The sequence below is a fragment of the Dufourea novaeangliae genome, unplaced genomic scaffold, assembly GCF_001272555.1.
Source record: "Dufourea novaeangliae isolate 0120121106 unplaced genomic scaffold, ASM127255v1 scaffold89, whole genome shotgun sequence".
NCBI classification, from domain to species: domain Eukaryota; kingdom Metazoa; phylum Arthropoda; class Insecta; order Hymenoptera; family Halictidae; genus Dufourea; species Dufourea novaeangliae.
The window spans coordinates 1,394,294-1,420,443 of record NW_015373988.1 but is presented as its reverse complement, the minus strand read 5'-3'; the positions used below and the strand labels follow the sequence as shown (position 1 = coordinate 1,420,443).

Here is a 26,150-nt window from a genome sequence, read left to right as displayed (position 1 = left end):
AAAAATAAGTGTTTTTTAACCTTATGCAGGGCATTTTGGAACACAGTATGTACTGGGTAAAGCGACTTACCCAATTGGCAAACCGTCCCTACATAAATAAATCACTATTTTGTATTATTCTTAATGAAATATTATAAAATTTTAAACAAAACAAACAAACAATGGAATTAAGAACCAAAATAAAATAATATCTAATAAACTTAAGAAAGCTGCATTCATTTATTTAGTTCTCGCTGAAAATTGCTCAGAAACCTAAATAGAAAATTTTGTATATCATGTATTTACTAAACTTCTAACGAAACATCACGTCGAAAGCTAATCGCGGAGGTGAGTTTGATCCCATTACACGATAAGGTCAAACACCGAATGATCGGCGACGTAGCGAGCGTGGCGCGTATCGATCGTGGTAGGTTCAGTTGGCAACAAGAAAACAGCCAGCCAGTTGAATCAACGATATTTATGGAGCCACCTTATATATATAGTTAGGTATACGTATAAAGTGGCCACAGGGATACAAGGATATCTGAACGGCTGGTCTCGAGACACATTCGCGTGACTTCTACTTCTAGGAGACCAGTGAACTCGCGGTGCCGACGATCGAACGGTCTGTCGTTCGTTACTCGGCTCAGACCCCCACGCGTGAACGTGTATAGGTCCCGGAACCGATATGCGCAACGAAGTCGTAAACCAAAGCCTTAACCCTTCGGCGACGCCAGTGTTTCGAACAATGGAAAAAAATCAAAACTTCAAAGTTTAACACTAGAACTACGAAGCAAGTCAAAAGGTCATAAGGGTGTCGTTCACAGCTTTAAACAGTTAACGAGATTAAATAATTGTTCGACAAATGTCGATTCATTGATAAAGAAGTATTACTTTATTATAAAAATTGAAATTTCCACGTTTAAACAATTAAAAATGACGAAATACTTTGTAAATCTTTTATTCGTTATTCGAAATTTTTTATCTAGATAATGAGTTTGCCCATCTCTGACAACGACGATTAAAATGCTATGACAATACATTTTCTTAGATCATTTGCATCTTTTATTACGACATGAAAGTGAAGAAATTACTCAGTTTCTAAATTTTCAAAAGTTTTTCACGTTTATCCACCGTTCGAAGCAAATAAGTTGTTTAGTAATGTAATACCTTTGAAATTGGTAAGTCATTTTTACACAATACTTCTGCTTCTCAGTACTGAACGTTAAATATTTCATAAACTAATGGCCATACGTGCCTGAAACAAACATCATAGGCTTCAGAATTCTAAGCTCTATCACTGTGCTAAACCTCATTAAAAAGTCTGCGTTATACCTGCGGACCTCTGATTGTCAATGCCGAGGAGCCTTTGAACATTCATCGAGGATTTACTGTATCGGTACCGGGACCTATACGCGTGCGCTCACCAAATCCCATGTGGATCTCCTCGTGGCTGTCGCCGCTTTTGCTCCTGAACTGCATGCACACACATTGACCAGTCCGTATACAGGCGCAGAGACGCGACCGTAAACTGGTTAGCATTGACCTTTTTAATTTGATTTCACCGCGAGATAAATCCGGCAGAGGCGAGCAGTTTCTACGACTGCATCGTGCCCCACGGGAAGCAGCGGTGCAGCAGCATGCATGCATGCGTGCATTCGCGTCAACGCGATTATCAGCGATCCACGCGAGACTTTCCGTTTTTCTGGACTTTTCGTTTCGTATACATGGGAGCCTCTGTTTACAGGATTCACCGATGATCTATGGTGAATTTACTTCTTCTGTAGTATACGGACGAGTGAATATTATTATATTCAACATAGTCTTCTCACATTTCGTCAGTTTTAATTCTTAATTTAATATATTTAGAATTTAGATATTTCTTCGAGATATAAATTAAAAAAGATAATCGCGGAATGTTTCGTTTCGTATGGAAGAGTTTTTGGTCACGGGGTTCACCATAGTGGAATTACTACATGTACAAAGAAGTGAAGATTAATTCCAATACAGCCTTCTTATATTTTGCAGTTTTGAACAGGAATATTAAAAAATTATCGTACAAAGTATATTATCACTTTTTAAATCATAATTTGGACGCTATGTTGAGGTATTAATTGGAATTGCAACGTAGGGGAAGAGCCTCCTACCATTTGGTTTCGGGGGTTACTAACATTTATGCCAAATTTGAGTACTTGACAATTTTACCAAGTGGTAGTAGGCCCATCCCCTACGCCGTTTTTCCCCTAACGGAAGCCGAATATGCTCGCGAGTGTACAAGTCGCCGTCACTAGCATTTCTTGACTCACGGACTCCAGACGTACTCGCGTGACTTCAGCTAGTTCGAGACCGCTGAACCCTCCCCCATCGAGGATCGGACGTAGCCTGTGTCCCTCTCTCGACCCCTCGCTGCTCATGCAATATTCCACCCTCTATAACCAGAAAGACGCGTGGATGTACGTATATGTGGGCAGTGTTACGTTCGTATCCTTCAAAGGTTTCCAAAAAGAATGAAGCGAATTTACTCGGTGGTCAGTTATCGACGGCAATTTGTTTCATTTTTTTTTGTTTTTTTTTTTCAACTAGTGGTAGAAAAATGAGTTAAATGTCATCGTTTGACGGTGATTTGTCGTAGAAAAATGAGTCGAATATCATCATTAGACTAGAACATTTCCAATGTTTATCCAAACTCACAATTTTCATCACTAATGTATCACATCATTTCAGAAGTTTTTCACTCGTGTCTTTCAGAGGTTTCCACAAAGAATGGAGAAGTATAAAGGATGGTCAGTTGTCGGTGGCAGGTTTGATTGGCCGCTTATGTTACGATAATGATGATACCTTAAAGCTTATATATATATGTAGATACATATTAACGTTTCTTTGATGTTATATTGGTGGTCATCATGGCCCAACTAGTAAATCGAATGCCGGTAATTGCCCTGATAGTGAACGTGTTATGTAAATTTTATTACAGTATTTCTTTAGCTATGTTTTGCTGATCAGGTATCATTATAAATGCACGAACATCCACAACATAGTAATTATAGACATGGTGGCGGTCAAAATATAGTTTAAAATTCATATTTTTATGTACATGTGTTTATCATATATTATTGGCTTGCAGATATCATTTTCATAAGACTGGCTTTCCCCGAACAACTCAGTCGTAATTCTAATAAATATTTACTAATCCCCCAAAAATATGGTAAAAGTAAAAATACATTTAGATTGAATATTGTAGAAATTTCTTTAACAATAATTGATATAACAGTGATAAATCAGGTTTATCGAGAAGCTCTGTCTTTTTTGCACCATTTATTTACGTCGTATTAGGATGGATACACCAGTAAATGAAAACTCTGTATTTTCTCTTTTGAATTTAATTCATTACATTTTTCCAATTTCTCATATTAAAATCTATACGTTATAAAAAGGTATAAATATTAAGAAACCTAATTTTCATGTGGAGAATATTTATTAATATTATTATCATATAAAATTCAACTTTAATAATTACAAAATCTATTAAATGCTCATTCATTAATGCGTTTACCCTATACATAATACGTTTATTTCCTTCTTTAATTTGCACTTTAATCGCCACCATCTAGTATGATAATACTTCACCTTTCTAGTTATTTATCAACTTTTTTTGCATAAGAATCTCCTTTTTCATGTAAACTACGCTCGAAAGAACGACAATACATTCCGACTGACCTAATATTTCCTTGTTCGCTGTTCCTACTGACTAAATAGTCCATTACGGCGTGTAACAATCATTTCTGTTTCAAACAAATGCCTTACGGTTACTGTTTGTCGATTTCAACAAAAAGTATTATGAATCTACTTAGCATACAAATGGTTCCACTTCCGATGCGCGACGTTGTCCACGCTACCAATGCGTGCAACTGGTGTCCCCTTGGTTTACATATTGCAAACGTAAAACTGTTAATTCTTTAGGGTTTGGTGGGTTAAAAACTGTCCCGCCTTTTGCTTAGCTTTTTATGCATGGTGGGATATATTGTAACCCACCTTGAGAAGTTGAAGTTATAGTCATACAGTTTAATATTTTATTTTTATATAATTTTGTTTTATACTAAAAAAAATTCTGTGCAACTAGGGTTTTTATTTTCTTTAAAATCGTCTGCCTCAAAGAGTTAAAGATGGATGAAATCATCTTGACGAAAAGATAAAGTGATCCTAGATTAATTATAGTATTGGCGATAAAGAAAAGAACGACCTTGTGCTTTTACGTAATAAAATCGAAAAACCATGTACTATGCTATCTACGAAGATTTACTTATCAACATTAAATCCCAACTTTCTTAATCTCTAAAGCCCACGCATTTCTGTTTAGCAAAGATAATACGCCCATTCACAACATTCGTGTCGTTAGTGATGCGAAAAGAATTCGGTGAAAGCATTGGTCTGGGCCATTAGCGTAATTAAAAATATAAAAAAACTTCGCGTAAAAGCTGTTTACAGAAGTGACGGATAGGTTACACCTTCTGTCGAAATGAACAGTGTCGGAAAAAAAAATGCTGGAAGATTGATCAGAACATCGTTAAAAAACACGAATATTATCGATGAATCATCAGAATTAAACGGAAATCATTTTTAATCAGTAATATTAGCAAAATATTACTAAAACTGATAATAGATCAATTTCAAAGTTTTATGAAATAAATAAATAAATAAATAATAATTACCAATGAATTGAAGAAATTGAAAATATCAAAAAAGAATGAAATAATTTTTTTCTAAACGCTACGCAGTTTTTTCCAGGTTTTCAACATTTCTACTTTTGCTATTCTTCTAGAACATACAACGACTGACAATTTCTCTTTGTTCGTTGTGTCCGGGTACAGTTTACATACCGTTACTTGTCACGGTTCCCCCTTTTTTCTAGTTGCTTATAGCTTTGACCAATCTATTTTTTCACATCTAAGATAATATAAACAAAAACGATTGTTTTTACAACTACTCGAAAAATATGAATAGGCATACATCAAATCAAGTGTGTTGAGCCGAAACACAATGCACTCTTACAAATACGCGGAAATAAATATTAAGATTGATTGCCTAAACGAATCGAAGATAACTCACATTAATAAATGAATGTCAGGCCTTTATTAATTTTGTTATCTGCGGATTTCCGTATCTGTAAGACATACGAATGTACAGAATTCGATAAAATAAAGAAACTAGTTATTTTGTGAATTTCTACTACAGTAGATTTCGAAAAAATTCGGTTGTAATATTGCATACAAAAGAGAAATATACTGAGAACTTAAAGTGAAGTATCGCAACAGGTATTAACAGTTCGATTTTTTTACTACACATCAAACATTTGTCTCTTACAATTCATCTGAGATTGTTCAATGATTATTCCCCAAGGAAAAAAGACGTTCATTCCTCTAATATTTTAAAGGTCATGAGCGGAAATTCCACGACGATATCTTTTTCCTTGAGATAGCGCGAAAGATTCCGATGTATAATGACGAGCATATTTCAGTGTCCTTCTATTTCCATGTATTATAATCAAATTATACACCTAGATACGGGCTGACACGCTCATGGCTAGATGAATCAACTGGCGCCATGGAAGATTTACGGCGGATTAAAAATACCTGCCGTATCTTCTATATCCAGAATTTTAATTTAAACTGTTTATGGAAATTAATATCAGTTACAATATCTAAGAATACCTTCCCGACTCAGGTATATCTACGTCAAGTTTTAACACTGAAGTTGGAACATTGCAAGCACAGAACTGCAAATTTTCCTTCTGTATACGTCATATTTGATTCGTTCTATGTCACGTCTAGAACTAAATTAAATTTAGTAAATCGAAACTTAATTTGAGTTTTTACTGAAATTTACAATGATTACAAATTTATTCGTAGCTAAGCACGCTGGATTTTCTAGGTTAATCAGATGTACGATTTCGCAATAATAAATACACTCCTATTCAGAAGTATTTTTCTATCCACATTAGATTCGCTTACAGAAAGTATTATAAAGCAAAAAAAAGTCACCGAATTTCAAAATTTAAGCTTTAAACCTCCGCCATTTTGTATATTTTTTAACAATCAAATCAATTTTCATTGCGACGATAACGACACTTATACTTTTATAAAAACCCGTTTGAATTTTTTTATTCTGATACTTCGTTTTTCCAGAAGCACCTACACCAACACTACATAATTTTAAACTACTATTAAAAGTTTAGAAAAAACTTTTTTATACTCTCCATAAGTGTATTAATGACTAAAAAATACTGCATTTATATTTAACATTTCGTTCACTGAAAAAAAAAGTTCCTAAAAAATTTCATTTTTTCAGGGTTTCACAGTGGCAAGATCCCTTATACAATGTCATTTTGTATTTTAAAAAATCGGCTTTTCTGCCTATAGTTTTGAAAGTATAGTAATTTTCCATTCCGACTAATATCTCGCAGTATTGCTGGCGGAAGTGGAACGCCCGGAACCTATCCGTGCAATCTTCAATCTTTGCTGACCGATAGTGACGCGTGCCTGGAAGTCTCATTTGTGGTGGCTACGAGTATCGCTACGTCATGGAAATTTCCTCGTTGAACACCTTTCCTCTCCCACTCCAGGCCGCCACTCTACGTTTCGTACACTTTTTCGTCACTCTCCCCCTTCCTCTTTCCGTCTGCCCACCCTACTCTATTCGACCAATCGCCCCCCACCCTTCGCTATTTCGTCTTCAGAACGTGCTGTATTGCGACCCCCTCTAGGCGGTTCTTACCCCGTCGAACTCTTTTCATTCTGGTTCCGAGGAGAACAAGTTCTTTTCTATTTAACGTTACATTTGGGCCACCAGATATGTATGTCCTTTTCTATTTAACGTTTCATTCGGGCCACAAGGTATGTCTGTCGTTTTCTATTTAATGTTGCATTTGCGAAACGAGATATATAGAGAATACCGGTTTTTATGAAAATCCAATGAAGTTTTAAAGTTTGACCAGTTTTTCGGGAAAAAGGACCACTACATAAGTGCCGGGAAGAGCGACCGTACGAAACGTTTCTCCTCACACGCCGTTCTTGTGTTGGGCTACCATATTTGGCAGGTCAGCCACCTACGAGTGTTTCCTCTTCCTCATAATAAATACGAAGATAACAGAAAGACGGATATAAAGTTATATACATTCACAGTCCTCACCGCCGCTTTCTACACCACCTTGAGGATCAGTACCACGCCTGTTTGCAGAATTCCTATTATTATCGTGAGCAGAATATTTCTTCAGGCAGAAAATACTTCTGTTTTCAGATATTCCTTCGAAGTTAGAAAACGAGTACAAAAAAATCCTATTCAGGATCGTTTATCATCTATCAGATCTCCAATTCCACGAATCAATTGTCAGAATTGCAATTATTGTACACAAAATTGAAAATTTAAGGGAAGTGAAGCCACATCGAACCCTAGACTTATTTTGTCAATAAAGTAATGTAGACTAACGGTGAGTGAGATAACTATTTCAGAATAGCGTCACTTAACAACAGTATCACGGTCTTCGATGTTATTGAGCAATAGAATGGTGAGTGATTTCTATTTTTGTGATCTGTGAAACTGTCGCAACGTTTCTTCTCTTCAGTATAGCGTGATTTATATATTCGTATATGATTATTCGTATCTCACTATTAATTTGTAAAAATAAAGTACAAGTAACAATCTTTATTAGTTTTTGCAACTGTTTCTTAGAGGTAATATTAAATAAACGCATCTATCCAAAACAATTTCCTTTTCCTATGTCGGAGCCCCACGCGTTCCAAAGTTGCATCCCCACTTTTCACTGAATATTGCGGCGCAGACAAATTATATCCGTTGACTTTAGGTCACAAACGACGGCAAACGATAATAATAGAAACAAAAAAATCGTGGTCCCATGAATCAATGGCAAGAGAGATAGAAGCGGTTCGAGGAAAGAAAACGAGATGGACGAAAATTGCTAGTGGGTATTTTTATGTGCTCTAAAACACACCTGCGTTTAAATAAATCATTGTATTGCACTACAAAAGCCCGTTTTTACTTTTCTCCGTAAATAACCATTTATATTAGGCAGTCTAAATTTGCGAAAAAAAGGGGAATTATAATAAATATTAATATCAGCAAAATAGTGTTTCAGTTCAACTAAAAAAAAAACGAGTAATATTCATATTTATTGAATCCCATATTAATATCATCACCACGACTCTGATTCGATGTTATAAGTATAATATAAATTTTTAATAAGTACAATTTTCAGTTTCTATAAGACTATGTGAATAGAACCTTTGATTGATGCAGTAAAGAAATTTCTGTTGGTTTATAGTTTCCATAAATAAACCTTAAAATATTGACATTTGCATAAAGATCCGCAGTCTAGTTTTAGGCAAGGGATAAAGAAAATTAGACATAAAGAACGAATCGGGGTCAGACATTGGCGCCTTCGGCCTACCTGCGCAAAAGAAATCACCTTATAATCATCAACAGAAAAATACAAGGAAATCTTCGTCCTCTTACGTAACGCATTTCAGGTCGCCGGATGTTTCGGAGCGGGACCATACGACAGACCTAATAAATTCGGTTACGAAATAAAAAGGGTCGCGGGCCCCCCTTGTTCAGGCGGTTCTTCGGGGGTCCGTTAAGGTTTTGCGAAAGGAGCATGGAGACCACGTGAATAACGAGTGAACTTGTGTCGGTAGAAGAAGAACCAACCCCCCCCCTGCCAACCCCCCTTCGGGAAGACTCTTTTGCGTGCTGTTGGTTTCTCCGAAATCCAGGGACGTTAGAAGAGTTCTTCGCCAGAAGACTCTTTGTCCAGTCTTCCAGCTCGACGATCCGCTATTACGTGAGAAGTGTAACCGGCGGCGTCCTTTCGTTCTAATGGCGAATTTACCCTCCCCCCTCTCCTTTTTGACCATCAATACCCCCACCCCTTGGCGTTCAGCCTTCAACTCGGCCGGTTCGTGAATTTCTCGTGCGACTACACCTTCGTTCATTGTCATCGTTCGTAAATGGAAGAAAGAGATTCTCTCATTTCCAGGTCTGTAGGACTGGACTCTGTCTTTTACGGGTGGCCAGACTATACCGGGTGTCCTAATATTTAATGATCAAACCCCGCGATTAATAAAGCACCTAAAATTAGGTAATCTTAATTCGGATGTAAGTTCTCAAAGCAAAATTAAATTACATTTCGAGCAGAATATTCAGAGCCGTAACAAGCTGAGAAAATGAAGAGACATACGATTATCAACACCCGATTTAGAACTTTAATATTTTCCATCGACTATTCGGACAGGGCATAAAATCCGAGGAAGCGAAACGTAAGCTCCGTATTCTTACAACCAGTTTCCCTAAACACAGACCGATTTATGTGCTTACAGTACCGTGAAATTTTGTAGTTCGAAAAACATTCTTCCCGAAATGATTTGAAAAACCAACATATCTTCGAACAAATATTGATAAATACTATTTCGAGTCTCATAAACCCTTCAATTATTCGAATAAATTTTTCTTTTATTCTGATTTTCGTGAAAGGACTCTAGGCTGCGGATATTTAAGCAATTATAAAATGTCTATGGATCATTGTACTGAAATCGTTATCAAGTAGAAATCTGTGTACTCCATTAGGATGAAAACGAACTGCAGACCTCATTGTATTTTATTAAAACTTTTTTAAATTTATAACTACTCTAATTTTCAGATAACAATGTATGCTATAGAAGATGGTTCACCTAATGTGACCACCTCAATTACTCGTAAAGTATTGGTTGCATGAAAAATAAATTAAACTATGAAGTATGAATGTAGTACATACCGTGTCATCGGCTTAGTTTAAAGTTCGAAAAAAAGTGCACAGTATAAAATTTGTTTCGATCCAAAAACATAATCTCGAAATCAGTTCTAGAGTTAAAATCTAACTAATCAATTAAACCTGTCGTAATCCATTGAAAATCGAGTCTCTATCAAAGCATAGTGTGTCCCAATAAAAAAAAAATTGATAAATACGAGAATAATCTAATCATTGCATAACTTTTGATTGTTCTGAACGAGTTTTTCCTGATTAGTCAACGACAAGAAAGATTTTCCACAGCGTGAGAGCTGGATCTCGATAGCCGACAAGATCGATTGGCACGGTATTCGAGGAAATTACTTACTACGTAAGCTCTATGAATTTCTGAAGTGTCGTGGTTACATATACTTCTGCATCGACCGTATCAATGGCTGCAGTCTATGTTACTGATATCGAGATAAAACACGATAAGCGCGTAAAAGGTGCTCTTATTGCGACAGATAGAGCGGACTTCTGAAAAACGTCAACAATCATATTCAATATTAACCAATATTTTTGGTCCCTTTTTCGGCTACCTACAATGTATTGGGTCAGTACACAAATTTTGAATAAATTTTCTGCAGATAATATTTTTATTATGTAAAAATAACTATTGATTATGGATCAATATCTAGCTTTCTTATTTTAAATGTAATAATTGTTTTTATCGGTTAGGTGCATCTTTTACCTGAAAACGATAAAACATGTGTCATGCCGTACAGGTGAATCATAACACTTGTTCTGACGTTTATCAGTCATGCCTGTTTGATCTGACTTGCACTATTTATGCAATTTTTTGTATTAATTATAACAGGATCGCCATATGTGTTGCATACTTTCTGTATGACGTTGTGTTAATTAGAAGAAGATGACCCATCGGTTAGTTATTCGGTCTGTGCATATTGTTATTAACTATAATAAAATGATCCATCGGTTGGTGACGTCAATTTTAAAGCATTAAGAGTCACATACTAATTATCTGCAATACGATCATTAAATCTCTTAATTGCAGAGTTCGTGAGAAAAGCTATCGTTACGAAACAAATCTAAATTCCAGGAAAATGAAAGATACAACATATACATCAGTCTCACAATTTTGAAATAACCATTTAAAGATCTGGGCGTTAAAGGGTTAAAGTGGTATAAGTCAAATGTTTGAAGAAACGACTGAAAGCTAGTTTTCGGTTACAGGTGGATGTTTTCTTTTCATATAAATAATGACAAAGTCAACACAGTACAATACGAAAGAAGTTCAACAGAAACAAGAACGTCCCAGGAACCACTTGCGATCTATAAATCGCGAGCGGATTGCGGCTCGGCCGCTCCGATGTTATACGATTGAGTAATAATGGAAAGTAACAGAGGCACGTAGACGCGAAAAAAAAAGACGTATATACATTAACAACAACGACGACAAGATAGCGGCGCTTGGCGTTGCGACGACGCGCTGCGAAACACACTTTTCGCGGCTGCTTTCGTGTTCTGACCTCCTTTTATCAATTCCGCGCCGACAGTCAATTCAGGTTGAAGTGTGACTCTCCTTGCCGAGTCAACGTGGCACGACGCGGTTTCTACGATAGCAACAATTGCCGCCACAAATTTCGTGGGAACGATAGGTATATGACGCCGGAAGGAAGCGAGTTCGCGAGGTGATCATGGCGATGTATCGATGTACATACATATTCGGTGAGCGCAAAAGTTTTGATGACTTCGGCTTTAAACGAGCAGAGTAATAATAATTTTAACCATTGTAATTCAAAAAAATACATACACTGGTTTTTGTAAAACGTGACAGGCTCGGATTGAGATTTTTTGTGGCCCAGGGCTATCAAATTTTCGGGGGCTCCCTTGAAAATCGGGGGGGTACTAAAACTATAGTGATCATGTTGCCTGTAAAATATCTTTTAAATTTCTGCATTGACCCAAAAGTTGTCCACCCCACTCCTACCTCCTTTACAAGGGTACAGAGACTCCTGTAATTAACAAAAAGGCTTCGTTCACCTTAAAATTTGGATTTTTTTAAAACTTTGAGGGGTTATAAGGGACCTCGATACAAGAATTTCAAGCAATTTTAATTGCTTCTTTCTGGTTCTTTGGGGTAAAAACACCCCTTCAAGGGTTACTTGTTGAAGACTATAATAGCTATAACAAAATCTTTACATTGAAAATTTAATGGTTTGCTATACTCTATAAAACTGTACCATGAAATTGTTTATAATTTGTTGCTTATATAAATAAAGAAACAAATTTTCAGCCATTTCATTGCACAGTTTTATACAGCATAAAAAACCATTAAATATTAGTAGTTTTCAAGATATATAGGAAAATAGGAAAACACACATTAACCTTTAAGGGTTATTTTCACTTTGAAGAACCAGAAAGTGGGAAAACAAATTACCTGATACATAATGCTATTGAGGTTCTCTACAGACCTGTAAAATTTGAAAACATCGGAATTTGCTGAGAGGCCAAGACTGGGACAGACAACCACATATTGATACCTGGATCGCAAAAGGCATTATCCACCTTCTGGCATTGCAAGCGAAAAATTATCAATAAACTAAGCAAATGATGAATAAAGTGTCGTGCTAGATACTTTTTGCTGAATTCCGTTGTCACATGTTGAAACGCAACCTGCATGTTAATGTCAACCACTGTGGAATGTTTCAGAGTAATAAAAAAAATTGCGTAACTCTCGCTAAAGTTTAATCTATACAATTGCTTTCCAATAATAAAAGAAATATTCAGAATGATAAAAGAATTGCTTATCTTATCCTGAAATTTGATCCATCTGTACTGTTACTGCAATCACAAAACAATTCATCGGTATAATAAAACCACTCATTACTTGTCTCTAAAGCTGTTATCAAAATTGTTATAATGTTCTAACTATTTAGACTGCGGCTTTTAACGCAACAAACTCCCTAGGAGGCAAAAAATCTTTGTTTTTAATTTTACTTTTGTAAAATGCTGTACAAACTGTTATTTTGCATAACGATCCGCAGTTTAGTTATAACACTGCACTTCTCGAAATTTTTCGAAACTTTTATTGCAATAGTTCTAATGAAGAAGTTCGTTCAGTTTTCGATTTGTATCTGTCCAACAAGCTCCCCTTCTTACCATTATGATAGGAATAGGATCACATTTATCTTCGGTAGTTCTAGTTCTTAGGTATTTGATAAATAAATGTGATTTGATACATGATAAAGGGAATCTACGTTAACGCTACTTTAAATTTTTCCTTTTGGAAATCGAAGCGTGGTTCTTGTAAATGAAGTTTTTCTGGTAATTTTTTTCTAGTTCTGACAATGAGGATCGTAAAATCATTGTAACTCGTGAATACGCGACAGTAGTCCAGGCAATAAATCTGCGCATTATATACGAAGGGTAAAAAATATAAAAAATTATATCTGTGGAAAACGACAGTAAGATAACACGAATAGTGGTTGATACACAAAAATATAATTTTCTTCCATTGTTCTACTCTAAGTCTTTCTAATGTATTATTGAAAATGTAAGAAACTATTCATAAGAACAGAGGTCCTAAAAATGTTGATTACAAACTTGAGAGTACCCGACGAATATGTACGAATACTCAAAACACATCACAAAGGGACATATGAGCGCCATTCACAAGTCAAAGTGGCTAACTCCATTTTGTTTATTTTTCACTTTGTATATTTAAAATCAATTTTAAAAATATTTTTAAATAAAATTTTAAAAAAACTAAAAAAGAATGTAACTTCTTTTACGTTCACGTTCTTATCGCATGAATATTTGTGTTCTTTGCCATATATGCAAATTTCAGTGCGCGCTATTCAAATATGGAATAGCGACGCTATATGTAAAAGACACGCGTGTTTGCATGTCAGGTTCGGACGTTTCCCGAGTTTGCTTCGAAACATTGGAATTTTTCTTGATTCCTTTGTTGAGTGTCCTACGATCCATCTAACCCAAGTCACAAGTCGTGTGTTAATTATTAGCGCTTGACAATATTTTTAAATATGGATAAAACATCAAATATCTCAAAATAAGAAGAAGTGAACTTCTATCACTTTTTAAAACACTGCTCAAATATCGTCTTATTTGGATAAGTGTGTGGGATTTTGTTGTGGGTCACAATCGACACAGCCGCCAGCTTTGGCAGTCGTTAAATACTCCGAAGGTTAAGATATGTAAAATCAATATTCAATTCTTTTAATTGTTCTCTTTGTGCGCGTAATTTTCGTGACCCCTAAACAATTGTATAGAAGTTTTCGTGATAATATCAGTGAATAAATATATTATTATCAATCTAACAATGAATTATCGAAATTAAATGCATTAACACGTTGGAGCCGTTACTTGCCACTGGTGGAGCATCGGATAACTTTTTTCTGTGCTATCATGGTACACGAGGGGATCGTTCTGTTAGGATTGCTAGAAACTCAAGCGGAGTATATTTAGACGATCCACCGACAAATCATCCAGTCGTAATCAATGATAGGTCCCGCGAACCGCATGGTGGTATTTTTTAAACAATTATAAATCGTATTTACATTTATATTATAAATTGTATAAATATTTATAAAAAATCTTATGGTCAGTATGCTCCGCCAGTAGATCAACCCATAATAATTCGTAAAATATCCAAATGGATCTAATCTATCTATAAATATACAGTGAATGATCAAATTATTAGAGTCATCTTGCGATTTTAACTGTATTTTTTATAATTATATAAGCTAATTTTCATTTTTTGGTGCATTTACAGTGGTCAATCGTCAATCAAAAAGTATTCAGTGCAAAACGTTTGATATTATGATTTTAGTTCCGCATAAACACAAAAATGTACTTTTTTAATGTAAATATAAAAATTAAACATATTGCCCTGCAACAAACTCATTTCAGACGTAACTCGTTCTAAATACAAGTGCAACAATACGATTGACAGATTAAAAAAAAATGTAAAATTATTTGAAAGGTGCAATCGATCTACAAATGACGAGTTAACTCATCTTCCGCAATTGCCACACGGAACAGAGAGCGCAGCGTGCAAGAAGAAACCGATGAATCGAATCAAAATCATTGATAATCCTTCTTATCAATGAATCGTTTCACAAAAAAAAACGAACCACACTCCCGTTATCAGTTCAAGCTTAAACCGTTCGTCCGACAAAGTTCCGCGACGTCTCGCTTGTCGCTCAGATATCGATTTCGATTTCCCGGCGTTTCCATGTATACACAAACCAGGCACCGTGATACCAGAGGCATCCGTCCATTCGGGAGATACATTCAATTAAATTCCCACGCAATCATCTGATCGCCCCCTATCGACTGCTGTGCAACCGTTAATCCACGATAAACCAGTTTCGTCAGCGTTTCCCCGCGAATTTTTAACGAAGCCCGCTTCTTCGTTACGCAACGACGCGAGACAGCCCCCTCGGCAAAACGATCGCGTCTAGTTTTAACCAGCACAAAACGAGCGCACATACGATAAATCAGTTGAAATGACTCACCTGAAAATTGCCCCCGTGAACCGGCGCTCCTTGGTTTTGCATTTTGTGCGACATCCGTTCGATTTTCGATCGTCTATCAAATATTGTTTGGATCGCCTTGGCGAAGTTACTTGTACTCTCGTGTTACAACGAGCAGAAAAAAATGCTTCTACACGATCGAAAACGATTTTCCGGGTACAAAGCTCCCGTTTTTTTCGTTGATTCCTCCGATTCACTTTAGCCGGGCGTGGAACACGCTCGTGGCAACACACGCGATCACTACACACACACGGTGTGCGTATACGTAACGAGGATTATATATATTCTTAGGATGGCGTGTGCGTATACCACGCGGAGGTTCTCCGAAACTCGACACCACGAGTTATGTCTCTCTGCGCTACTGAATGATAGAGACCCTGCCCTCTCGATGTACACGCTCGCACTGATCCTTCTCCTTTCCTTCCACCGACTTTCTTCAGCGCTTTCTCCCTGCCCTCGAGTCGCACACACCGCGCCGCAACCGTAGGCAGTGCCCGAAGGGTGGGGGGAGAGTGACTGAATAGGCGAAGCTTCCGAGGGGAGTGGGTAAAAACACGAGCGAAGGGAGGGGGAAAACAAACGCGTTCACCGGAGCCGGATGGTCTGGTTCCTCAACAAGAGTCGGAAGAGGGGTACATACAGTTTTGTGTTTAAGAAGAAAAGACCGGGTCCCACTTTGGGGGGCGGGAGAGGGGGGGTGATACGTGCATAGACAATGATAAAAAACGGTATCGAGTCTCCGGGGCTGAATAAACGTCGCGTGCGTCGATAAGACTCGACTAGGAATGACGGGGGGATCTCCACACACGACCAGGAGGCCCGTGCGCGATATTTCCTCGCGTCTCTCTTTCTCCCACTCTACTTCGTGGCTGTATATCCTTCTTCGTCCCTTTCCGCACACGTCACCGCATGATGAACGCACGTACACAGTCACAGCTACGAACCACTGAACGCGACCTAACGGCTAAGCTCCTCTCCGGTGACTATGCTTTTCCCCCACCACGGGCGCCCGAAGAGCAACCTCGAATCCCCCCCTCCTACTAGGCACCCTCCTGATCACGGTCAACGCTCACTTCACTGGGTTCTCGGACGATGTCCGCCACCTCCATCGGTAACCACCACTACTACCGGCAGGGCAGATATTTACCACTTCCATCGGTCCTCTTCGTCGCCATCTTTGTCTGATCTATCTATACGTCGTATTCATTGTCCTCGTCGTTCGTTTGGAATTCTCTTTCTTTGTTTATCCTTCAGTGATTTCTGTTATACGGGTTGTACATATGCAGAACCTCTGTGGATGACGTTTCTCCTCCTTTCTCCATCTTACGGCCCCCATATGCGTTCTCCCTCGACTCGTTCTCTGTCGCTCCGGCATCCTTTTTCGCCCGACAGAAACCATTCTCGCTTCACTCCCCGTCGCGCACATGCCAAATCCATTTACGTCGAACGCGTTTCTGCATCATTATCCGCCTATCGGGTTTATAATCGTCTTGCGTCGACGGTACGTATACGCGCGCGGTAGCGGCGGTCGACACAGGATCAAGGTTAACACTGTTGATGTTAGGGAGAACGCCGCATCGCATCCGGCGCCGCCACCATCCTTAGAAATTCCGGAGACAGACGGGGATCGCGAGTGTTTTTTCTTGAAGTGATAAAGCCCACGGATTTGGTCGACACACGCCGTCGCGGGACAGCCGTGAATTATTTCGCGTCGCTAGAGATCATCTCATCGGTAGTATGTATTGATGATTGTGCCGTGCAAAGGACAAAGTGACTCACTCCACTGATTAAATTTTTTCAAATTTTAGCGCCAAAGCACTTGATTGGTGCTTAACTTTGTAGATTTAACATAAATTTCTTACAATAGAACTCATTGAGTGGCTACACGTGTTCTAATATTTCATCAATTATGATAAAATGACCATCTGTCACTGGTTATCACATGGCAGTATTTGTAATCAAATACGATTCATCGACTTTATCGAATGATTTTTGGCTGTTGATAATTGTGTATCTTAAGTATAAGAGTAGATGTATCTCAAGCGTAAAAGTTATTAACATTATCTATGTTTACGATTGTACTTTCATTACTTTCAAATTATTCTATTATTAAACTTATTATAACATTCTCAAAAATGTAGGTACTTATATAGTACTATATGTATATTCAATAATATATCTTTACTGTTTCTATCATAATTATTATTATTTGTATTTTAGAATCACATTTCAGAGAGGTCTACTTCAATTGAAATATAGATTTAAAATTGTTATTAGTGACACTGTTGACAATTTATTATTTTTGGAAGTGTTATTAAGTCCATTTGCCATAAACAAAAACAGTTTCACTTGGAGAATATTTACAAAAAATGGTCACATAATAAATCCAAAAATGTCTGAAATCTTAAAAGCACAAAACAAGCTTATTAGCGTTTAACAATATTTTTAAATTGAGTAAAATGAAAAACATTAAATATCTCGAAATAACGATAAATGGACTTGTATACACTTTTTAAAAAAGAAACGGCTCAATTATTGATTCCGAAACATGCCGAGCAAGTATAATTTCCTGCATTTTTCGAATTTTTCACTTGAACAGCAGAAACGGGGATAGTCTTAAAACGCAATCGTGTGCTGAATCGACGTTTACACACTCATTTTGGTTTCGTTCTTCGACGGCCGGTCGATTTCTCGCATAATGAGGGGAATTCACAACATTGGAATTTTACAACACGAATCGTTGATTACGGCATGGTGTGTGTGTTTCCCTACTAACGTTTGTTTTCTAAGCGTTATACAAGATTCTTCGATTAATACGGACACTTATGCTCCAACGACGTGACGTGTGCGTACACAATAAATTCCGATAACATTTCTGTTATCGAAAATGCCTATTTAATATCTCGAAACGGGGAACGCTCTTCTTACGAGGTAGTATTTACATGCCTCGTCATGTGTTATCACACACCGTCCGTCACTTTAAGATTCCGTACCTGCTCTGCGTTCACCTCGGAACAGTTGCACGAATATCGAGCATGGTATATTCGTGGAAAACAATGCGTTGATAAAAGTACTTCAACGATCGACCACGTAATACGTCCTGAGTGCCGCTCAGATTGTTCTGAGAAACGACAACCGACACGTCTAGATGTTAATAGAACACTTAACGTCGCGTATAGTGATTCTTTTAAAAAATTGCTTACAATTAGATCAGCACCTGACTTTGCAAAAAATGTTAGCATAACGCACCCTTGCTACAAAAGTGACACAAGTCGATAAACGTGTTTCAGGTTATTTTAAACTCGTTATATCTTCCCGCTGTTGCGGGTAATCAAAATAGCGTAAAGTTTTGGAGAATAATGATGAGTTATTGGAATATCGTAATAATTATATTGCGATTAAATAACAGTAGCTTTAATGTCGTAAGTCCTCTGGAAATGTACTCTTGTCGATAAATACACTGTTACGACATTTTAATAATTTTTATGAATTTACAAACCAGCCATCTTGACTGTTTTGAAAGTTCTAATGTTAAAATATTTTAATATATTGACCTTTAGACCATCGTACATGCTATAAATGCATAATATCCAGAGTCCAATGATCAATGATTCATATAATCCCGTATATGTTCATCGCTTCCCGTTTCGTTGACATCACGAAGACAACTGTAAGTACACGTGTCATCGGACGAGATTAGACGATTTTATGATCTCATCGTTATTTATTTCAAGTCTATTGTAACTTCGCTACGGAGCAGGGTTAATAACATGGTTGACACCTTGTCGCGGCCGCATGAGGATTAAACTGATGCATGTCAATTTCGTTCTCTTTCATTTTTTTTCTTTTGTCCTTTCAAAGCTGACGGTTCGTGTCTCTTCTCTCCTTGGAATGCACGCGATATCGTTTTACGGGTAACAAGCAGCTTTTGTGAACGATGTTGATAAACATGCTACAAATGTCAGTTAGTCGTCCCGTTCGTAGCGTAGCGTAGATTAAAATCGACCATGAAGATGAAATTTTCGTTAAAACTCGTTAATTTATTAATTCTTAACTGGTGAGGTGGTGTGTGAGGAACACCTATGAATATTTTCAGAATATTTTATTTTTATTCAATATTACTTAAATAGTTAGATGACCCTGAATGGACCTAAGTTCCGAACTTTAAAAAGACTGACACAGGCTTTAACGAAAACTCCTGGCAACGATGCTGTGACGAACTTGAGGGACAGTTGAATGGGAAAGCGATCGCCTTGAAACCTCAAGCCATCTCTCACATGCGTTTTTTAGTACTTGCTTTAAGACGACACAGATGCAATATCTACCTTACCCCCCTCCCCTCTTGTGAGCCCAAGACTTCATTTCGATCTTAAAAAGTACGCAAAAACATCTCTTGGCCGTAGTTGATTCCTGACGTTTGGCTACATTACAGCCATCAGTCTCCTTATCGGAAATTTCGAAGTCATAAACTCTAAAAGGTACGTTTTCACGTGGCATTAACCCTTAAGCTGTTGGGAGTATCCCCTTTGAGACATTGAGAAAACCCGAAATTCACTGCAGTGCATATAATATATTATGTACATAAATTTTTAGCCAAGAAAAGACTACCTTGATATGAAAAAATGCCGGTAATTTAAAGGAAATGCCATGGCTTTTACTGTCATGACAGAGTGACCTTTTTTTATAGATACATTTTCAGATGAAATGTAGCTACACTTAATCTCTTAAAGGGGTATTCTAGTATGGGACTTTCCAAAAAACGATTTTCTTGTATTTTCCCAAAGTATGTCTGCAAAGTGTCGCCATTTAAAAAATTGTTGATATTTTGCCTGGATACTGATTCACACCATAGGCACACTCATACTAATTAAAAGTCTTTTTGATTTTTTTTTCCTTTCAAATAAGCAGGTTGGCCGGAATCGTGTCTGCCAGTAGGATACTTGTTTTAATAGACCGTACTAAATAATTTATAATTCAGTCAATTTTGATTATTTTCATTTAACAAAACTGGTAAATGTTGTAAAATTAAAAATATAAGTAAATATGTATGCAAAAAGCCGATACCAAAAAGTCTTATGGTTCATATAAATCACCTACCGTTCAATAGTTATATTAAACATCACTCATCGTAGGACACCCTGTATGTATTTGACGATCCAGCGGCGATCGACAACGGAGATATCGCGCGTGTATGCACGAAAATTCACAGACAGGATTCCTGTTTTCAGGGCGTTCAGGGCGCCGTACTGTCGCAATCAATGCTCGTGTATATAGGTCGCGGGTAAGATAGATGGTCGAGGATGACGCAGATACACGCAAAAGAAAAAAGTTCGCGAAAATATCAGAACTGTATTGGTCCTTCTCACCCACGCAGGCTCCGTTGTTGGCAGAAAATCATGCACGTGTGTATCCTTTGGCCCAGATTCGGGATGAATCGTTATCTCAGGGTCAACGGCGATTCACTTCGAAACTACCCTCCTCCATGCCCGTGGAGGAACTCGTCCTTGAGCCATGAACTTTGTTTTCGCGAATGGCGTCCTGGATAAATCTCTCATTCAGTCGTTCGACGTCGTCTGTATTTGCGTCGCCTCGCCGGAAGTATTTTCACAATTTCGTGAAAGGGATAATGGAGTTTGCTCCTTTTCGAGCGGAATTTTATTGTCCTTATACAGGGCGTCTCAGCTAACTTGATCACCTGGAATAATGATTTAACGGTACACTTTATGAAAATTTCGAGGGGTGGAACTTAAATGGCATCAAGGGGTACAGAGATCTGGTGACTGTAGAGGTAGGACCTGACCAGGGAGTAATAGGATAGGGGGAAAATAGGACCTAAATATCCAAATCTGTCCATAGACACAAAAGCGGACCCGAGTTGGTCGCACTCATCGAGACATTACTGTATAACCAATATAAAACCGATGAGTATAGAATCGATATGAAAATCGAAAAAATAACGGTTCTAGAACCGATATAACAACTGTAACCGAAATAGATATACATAGGTATGTACGCGGAAATTTCGGTTCTATATAACTGTTATAGAAAATATCGGTTCGAAACTGTTTGAAAAACCAAAATCGATATTACAACAATTTTCAACCCCTGGTTCAAAGTGACCCTCATGTCTCAATAAAAAATCATAATATCAAAAAACTAATTATTACATTTTTTGCCCCTTTCGATACTATACAACTTTTGTTTGAACCATTTTAATCATATAACAAAAACATTACAAGTAAATTGGGTTACAGTGTCAGGGGAGTCACCCTATATTTGTATTGACCATTCCCAAAATTGTTTTGATCAACGTATTCCTTTTAAAGATGACTATTTCGAGTAATTGATAATACTAGGAAGTAATATCTTAGAGTAAAAACGTTGTAAAAGTTTTGGTTACGAGCCGCATGTAATGTTCAGCGACGCATATTTTCACGTGGCAATGTTAGAAGCCTTGGCCACGAGATACGAAACGTCTACCGGTGTGTGGCGCAGCAGAGCTTTGTCACGGCAATACGATATCGCGTTTAAGATTTGAACTTCGCGACGCTGATATCATAGGTAACACAAAACTTGACTAGCTCCGTTTCGCAACGTATCACCGCGGAAGAAAACTTTCCATTCATCACCGTCCGCCCCGAGGAATTCCGCGGGAATAGCGTGCCCGTTTTCGGACGTTTTGCTGCTAAAAAAACGGCGATGATGAAACTTCTAAACGAAATTTACCTAACTATATTTACGTAACAACCGTTAAAAAACGAAAAAGAATATTAAAAAGGTAAATAGTCTTCTTCTTTTCAAACTACCTTCTTGTCCAATTTCTTTTTTTACCCGGTACGAATAATATCTGTATGGATTAAGATTTACTTCAAATTTCATTTTAGTACCATAAACGATCTCACCTTTTTAACCCATGAAGTCCCAAACAGTGAAATAAGACGATTTTTACAAATATAACATTCCCGACCATTCCACATGTAAGTATAACATATTATACACATTTAATAAATGTTGCACTTGGAAATAATATTTACGTCTAGTATATGGTTAATACACTAATCAAGCTCACAACAAAACAATAAGCAAACAATTAACTAAAACTCCCTCGAAATAATTTCACGCTTAATCTTCTACGTCTCTAAAATAAAATAGATCAATTCAATTACCTCTGATCGGAAGTATTCACAGCTCCAGCATTTCTCGTGGACGAAAGCTGCGGTGGCAAATACAATAGTTGGAGCGCTAAAAAAAAGTATTAAATAATTAATTGTAAGTCTAGGAAAGGGTCAGTTTGCATGTGAATAGGACGAGAGACAAAAGGAACAAAAGGCGTCTTTGGAACATGGGGATACACACTGACACGTTCATCTGTCGCGATCTTGAATAGGAAACGTCATATACCCGGTGTATCAATGGCTCGTAATTGTTGCGCATAAAAGGGCGCTGTTAGTGTTTGCATATGAAGGGGCGCAACGATGTGTCAAAGAGCAACATTCGCAGAACACGATCAAAGCCCGCAGTGTCATGGGCGTAGTCAGGTTATCAGACGGGGCGGGGGGGGGGGGCAAAAATATTAACAAATCGACAGCCACAGTGAAAAAGGATGTACGTAACCAGACACACTTTATTTTGTCTTTAAGATCATAAATAGTTGAGAATGTATGCGTTTTGTTAATAGAGTCTGTTGATCGTGTTTCAAATTAAACTGCAATATTAAATATTACGCAAAAATTTTGTAACTCTGGGAAAGGAGGGGTAGACAAAATACAATGTTTTTCTTGTAGGGTGAGGCAACAGCCACTTTTTTCCGTCCAGGGTGGGAGCAAGTGCCCCCATGGCTACGCTTATGCGGAGTGTGACACCCGTTCTCCTTCCTTTTTTTAAAAGATAAAGGATAAAAGTTTTACCTGCGGAAGACTGTGGAAGAACTACTTCCTGCTTGCAAACTGCAAACCCATGCAATAAGAATAAGATGTATGGGGTGTGATTCTAGTAACTGTAGATATTTTAGAACAATGAATGAAATAATTATACCAGGCAAAGTAAAAATTGGTTAATAATACAGAGCAGTCGTTCGATAGATCGCTAGACCGTGCAAATCGCTGTATCGTCGCAGAAGGAATGCATTTTCAATAAAACAAACAGTTTTACCCCAAAAATGGACTGTTTTGTTATTTTTTAAAGTTTTAGTTACTTTTAGGACAGCCTTTCGTCAATTTGTCGTGCTCGTAATGTGCCGCACACAAGAAAAGGGACGAAAGGAAAATAAATCGCCTTGAATTACAGACATTACGTATCATCGCTCGGAAACACAGATCGATAACATCGTTAATATATCGACGGGTTTAGGAACGGACGACAGCTGTCCCCGCAATTAATCGGAGGTGAAAGGGGCGAATCATTCGAATCGAGGAGTCAACGATGCCATTAACCTCGATCCCGGGCAAACAAATCGGCACCGATTCAGAGTGAACGCCGATGACAATGTCGACTGTTTAAATGGCGTTCATTATCTCTGCTAATCGTAATATGTAATCGCTGCCGCGTTGTTTTTATTATTACTGTGATTCTGGACACCGACCAATATTCATCAATTGTAAATAGGGTAGCAGAATATCCGTGGACAAATTATTCGGCAAGTGTAGTCTCTATGAGGTGTGATTAAAAAGTTCCTGGAATTTTTATTTACAGTAGACTCTAACTATTTTGCCACTGAACAGATTGCCACGCAAGGCACTTCCCCTTCCCTTTTGTGCAGACGCTGAGGCCGAGGCTATGGCGATGGAACTGAGCATGGATAGCTCTGAACTAATTGCCATTTTACTCCCCTACAAACCCGACCATGGCAATATAGTTAGAGTCCACTGTATTTCCAACAATATTTATTTATTGTATTATTATTATTTTGTACCAGTTTGTACCAGCTTGCACTCATTTGTACTCATTTGTTTTTACTAGTTTGCACTAGTTTGCACTAGTTTGTACTAGTTTCCACTCAATTGTACTCATTTATACTAGTTTTTACTAGTTTCCACTGGTTTGCACTAGTTTGCACTAGTTTGCACTAGTTAGCACGAGTTTGCACTAGTTTGCACTAGTTTGCACTAGTTTGCACTAGTTTGCACTAGTTTGCACTAGTTTGCACTAGTTTGCACTAGTTTGCACTAGTTTGTACTAGTTTGTACTAGTTTGTACTAGTTTGTACACGTTTGTATTCGTTTGTATTAGTTTGTGCTTGTCTGTACACGTTTGTGTTCCGTCACTAACTATGTATACTTACGGCTTCAGACGCTACGTGATGAATGATTACGCGAACATTAGCCGAGAGCCAACTAGCGATGCGATCGAATGAGAGTAATTAGAGATAGCGTCGTCGAACTGGTTTCGATCTTAATTCTTTATTTGTCGGGTGCCGGAGTTAGACTCTGGTGTTTCTCTAGGATTCCTTCGCGGAAAATGCAGACGTCGTAGAAAGAAACGGAAACACGATCGAGGTTACTACGCGCTACTATCAACGGTCGTGTGAAGTCGCTTATGCACATAAGGTTCAACTTCTAGGTACATCTAGGTTAATTAATTTCAATTTATCCGTTCAACCCTGACACTGTTCGTTTGTATTTTGCACTCTGAGTCTGTGCAAATTTGATGTAAAATAAGAAATAATAAATATTGTTTTGAACAAATTCGATTCAGGAACGATAATATTATTTTATATACTCCGTTTGCGTTAATTTAAAATTAATTTAAACAATATTTTTTACATTGGAATAGTGAATTAGTTACTTTATTAACGAACTACTTATTAATTACTTTATTATTTATTAAATTGAGTCAGGTACTACAGTGTCTCACTCGTTCGTTTGCATATTTCGACAATAAACATTGTTTAATGTCTATGACTGAAATTATTTGTGACTCTTTACACGATTGTGGAGATATACGGATCGAAACACGATAATACTAATGAATATGTCATTGGGCTGTTATTCAACCATTAAACATGGCCGCTAATGCCTATTATGCCTAATGAATAATACGGGCCTGTTTCGAAGAGCCGAAGTTAGAGTGTATTAGAATCTATTCGACCTTGCATTGTATTAATTTAAAACACTTTCAATAGGTGTTTTATTAACATTTTACAACTTTATTCATGAGTATGTAACGAGAAAAAACGAAAGACCTTGCGAATGTTCGCCTAGGTGATACGCAAGTAACCTATGATAGCCAATATTATTTTTAGAGATACTTGATAACGGTTAAAATGGTGCGTCCTGTATCCTATTCATTAATTTTATAGAATACCCCTAATTTATAAGCCTAGAACGACACTAAACCCGTTAAAATGGCAGATTTCAGATTTTTTATTTTAAAATGACATCATATGAGTGCTTCATCGGAATCTATTTTGACCTTTAATTTATTAGACATCTTACATTAGGCTAAGTTAGACTACATGTCATACAGGGTGGCCCAATAACTTTGACTACCTTGCATATTTTCATTACTTTATTTGGAAAAGTTGTTTGGGAAATTTCAAGGTCACCTCTATTTTTTTAAATAGCATTCTATACTTTTTTATTCCTAGTATAATAGTGGATGTTTAGACAATTTTATCGACCTCTAATACAGGGTTATTTGAAAATAAATAATGGAGTAAAGCAAAAATTGTTACACTATAAGAGACTTCAGTAATTCCGAATTACCAATTCGACGATACTAAAGGTACGCATTCAATTGTTAGGATCCAAATAATAGGGATCTAGAGCGGTTTTATAATATTTTAAGGGAAAGACAAACAATCTTTAAACGCAAATTGG

At 37.3% G+C, this 26,150-nt stretch overlaps 1 protein-coding gene across 2 annotated transcripts in view; it reads right to left on the bottom strand.

Moving 5' to 3' along the window:
- LOC107187605 (proton-coupled amino acid transporter 4) overlaps nucleotides 1-20,741 on the bottom strand; it is a 50,879-nt gene extending 30,138 nt beyond the window's left edge. Inside the window, exon 1 of one of the 2 annotated variants that reach the window (XM_015575740.1) lies at nucleotides 20,700-20,741. Coding sequence is in view for 1 of the 2 variants with exons in the window: in XM_015575739.1 (XP_015431225.1) it covers nucleotides 15,316-15,369 (54 nt within the window). In the remaining variant the exon portion in view is untranslated. Of the gene's footprint in view, nucleotides 1-15,315; nucleotides 15,815-20,699 lie in introns of those variants that run through there. The other variant, XM_015575739.1, reaches the window with a different exon arrangement.
- Between the last annotated feature and the right edge of the window lie 5,409 nt (nucleotides 20,742-26,150).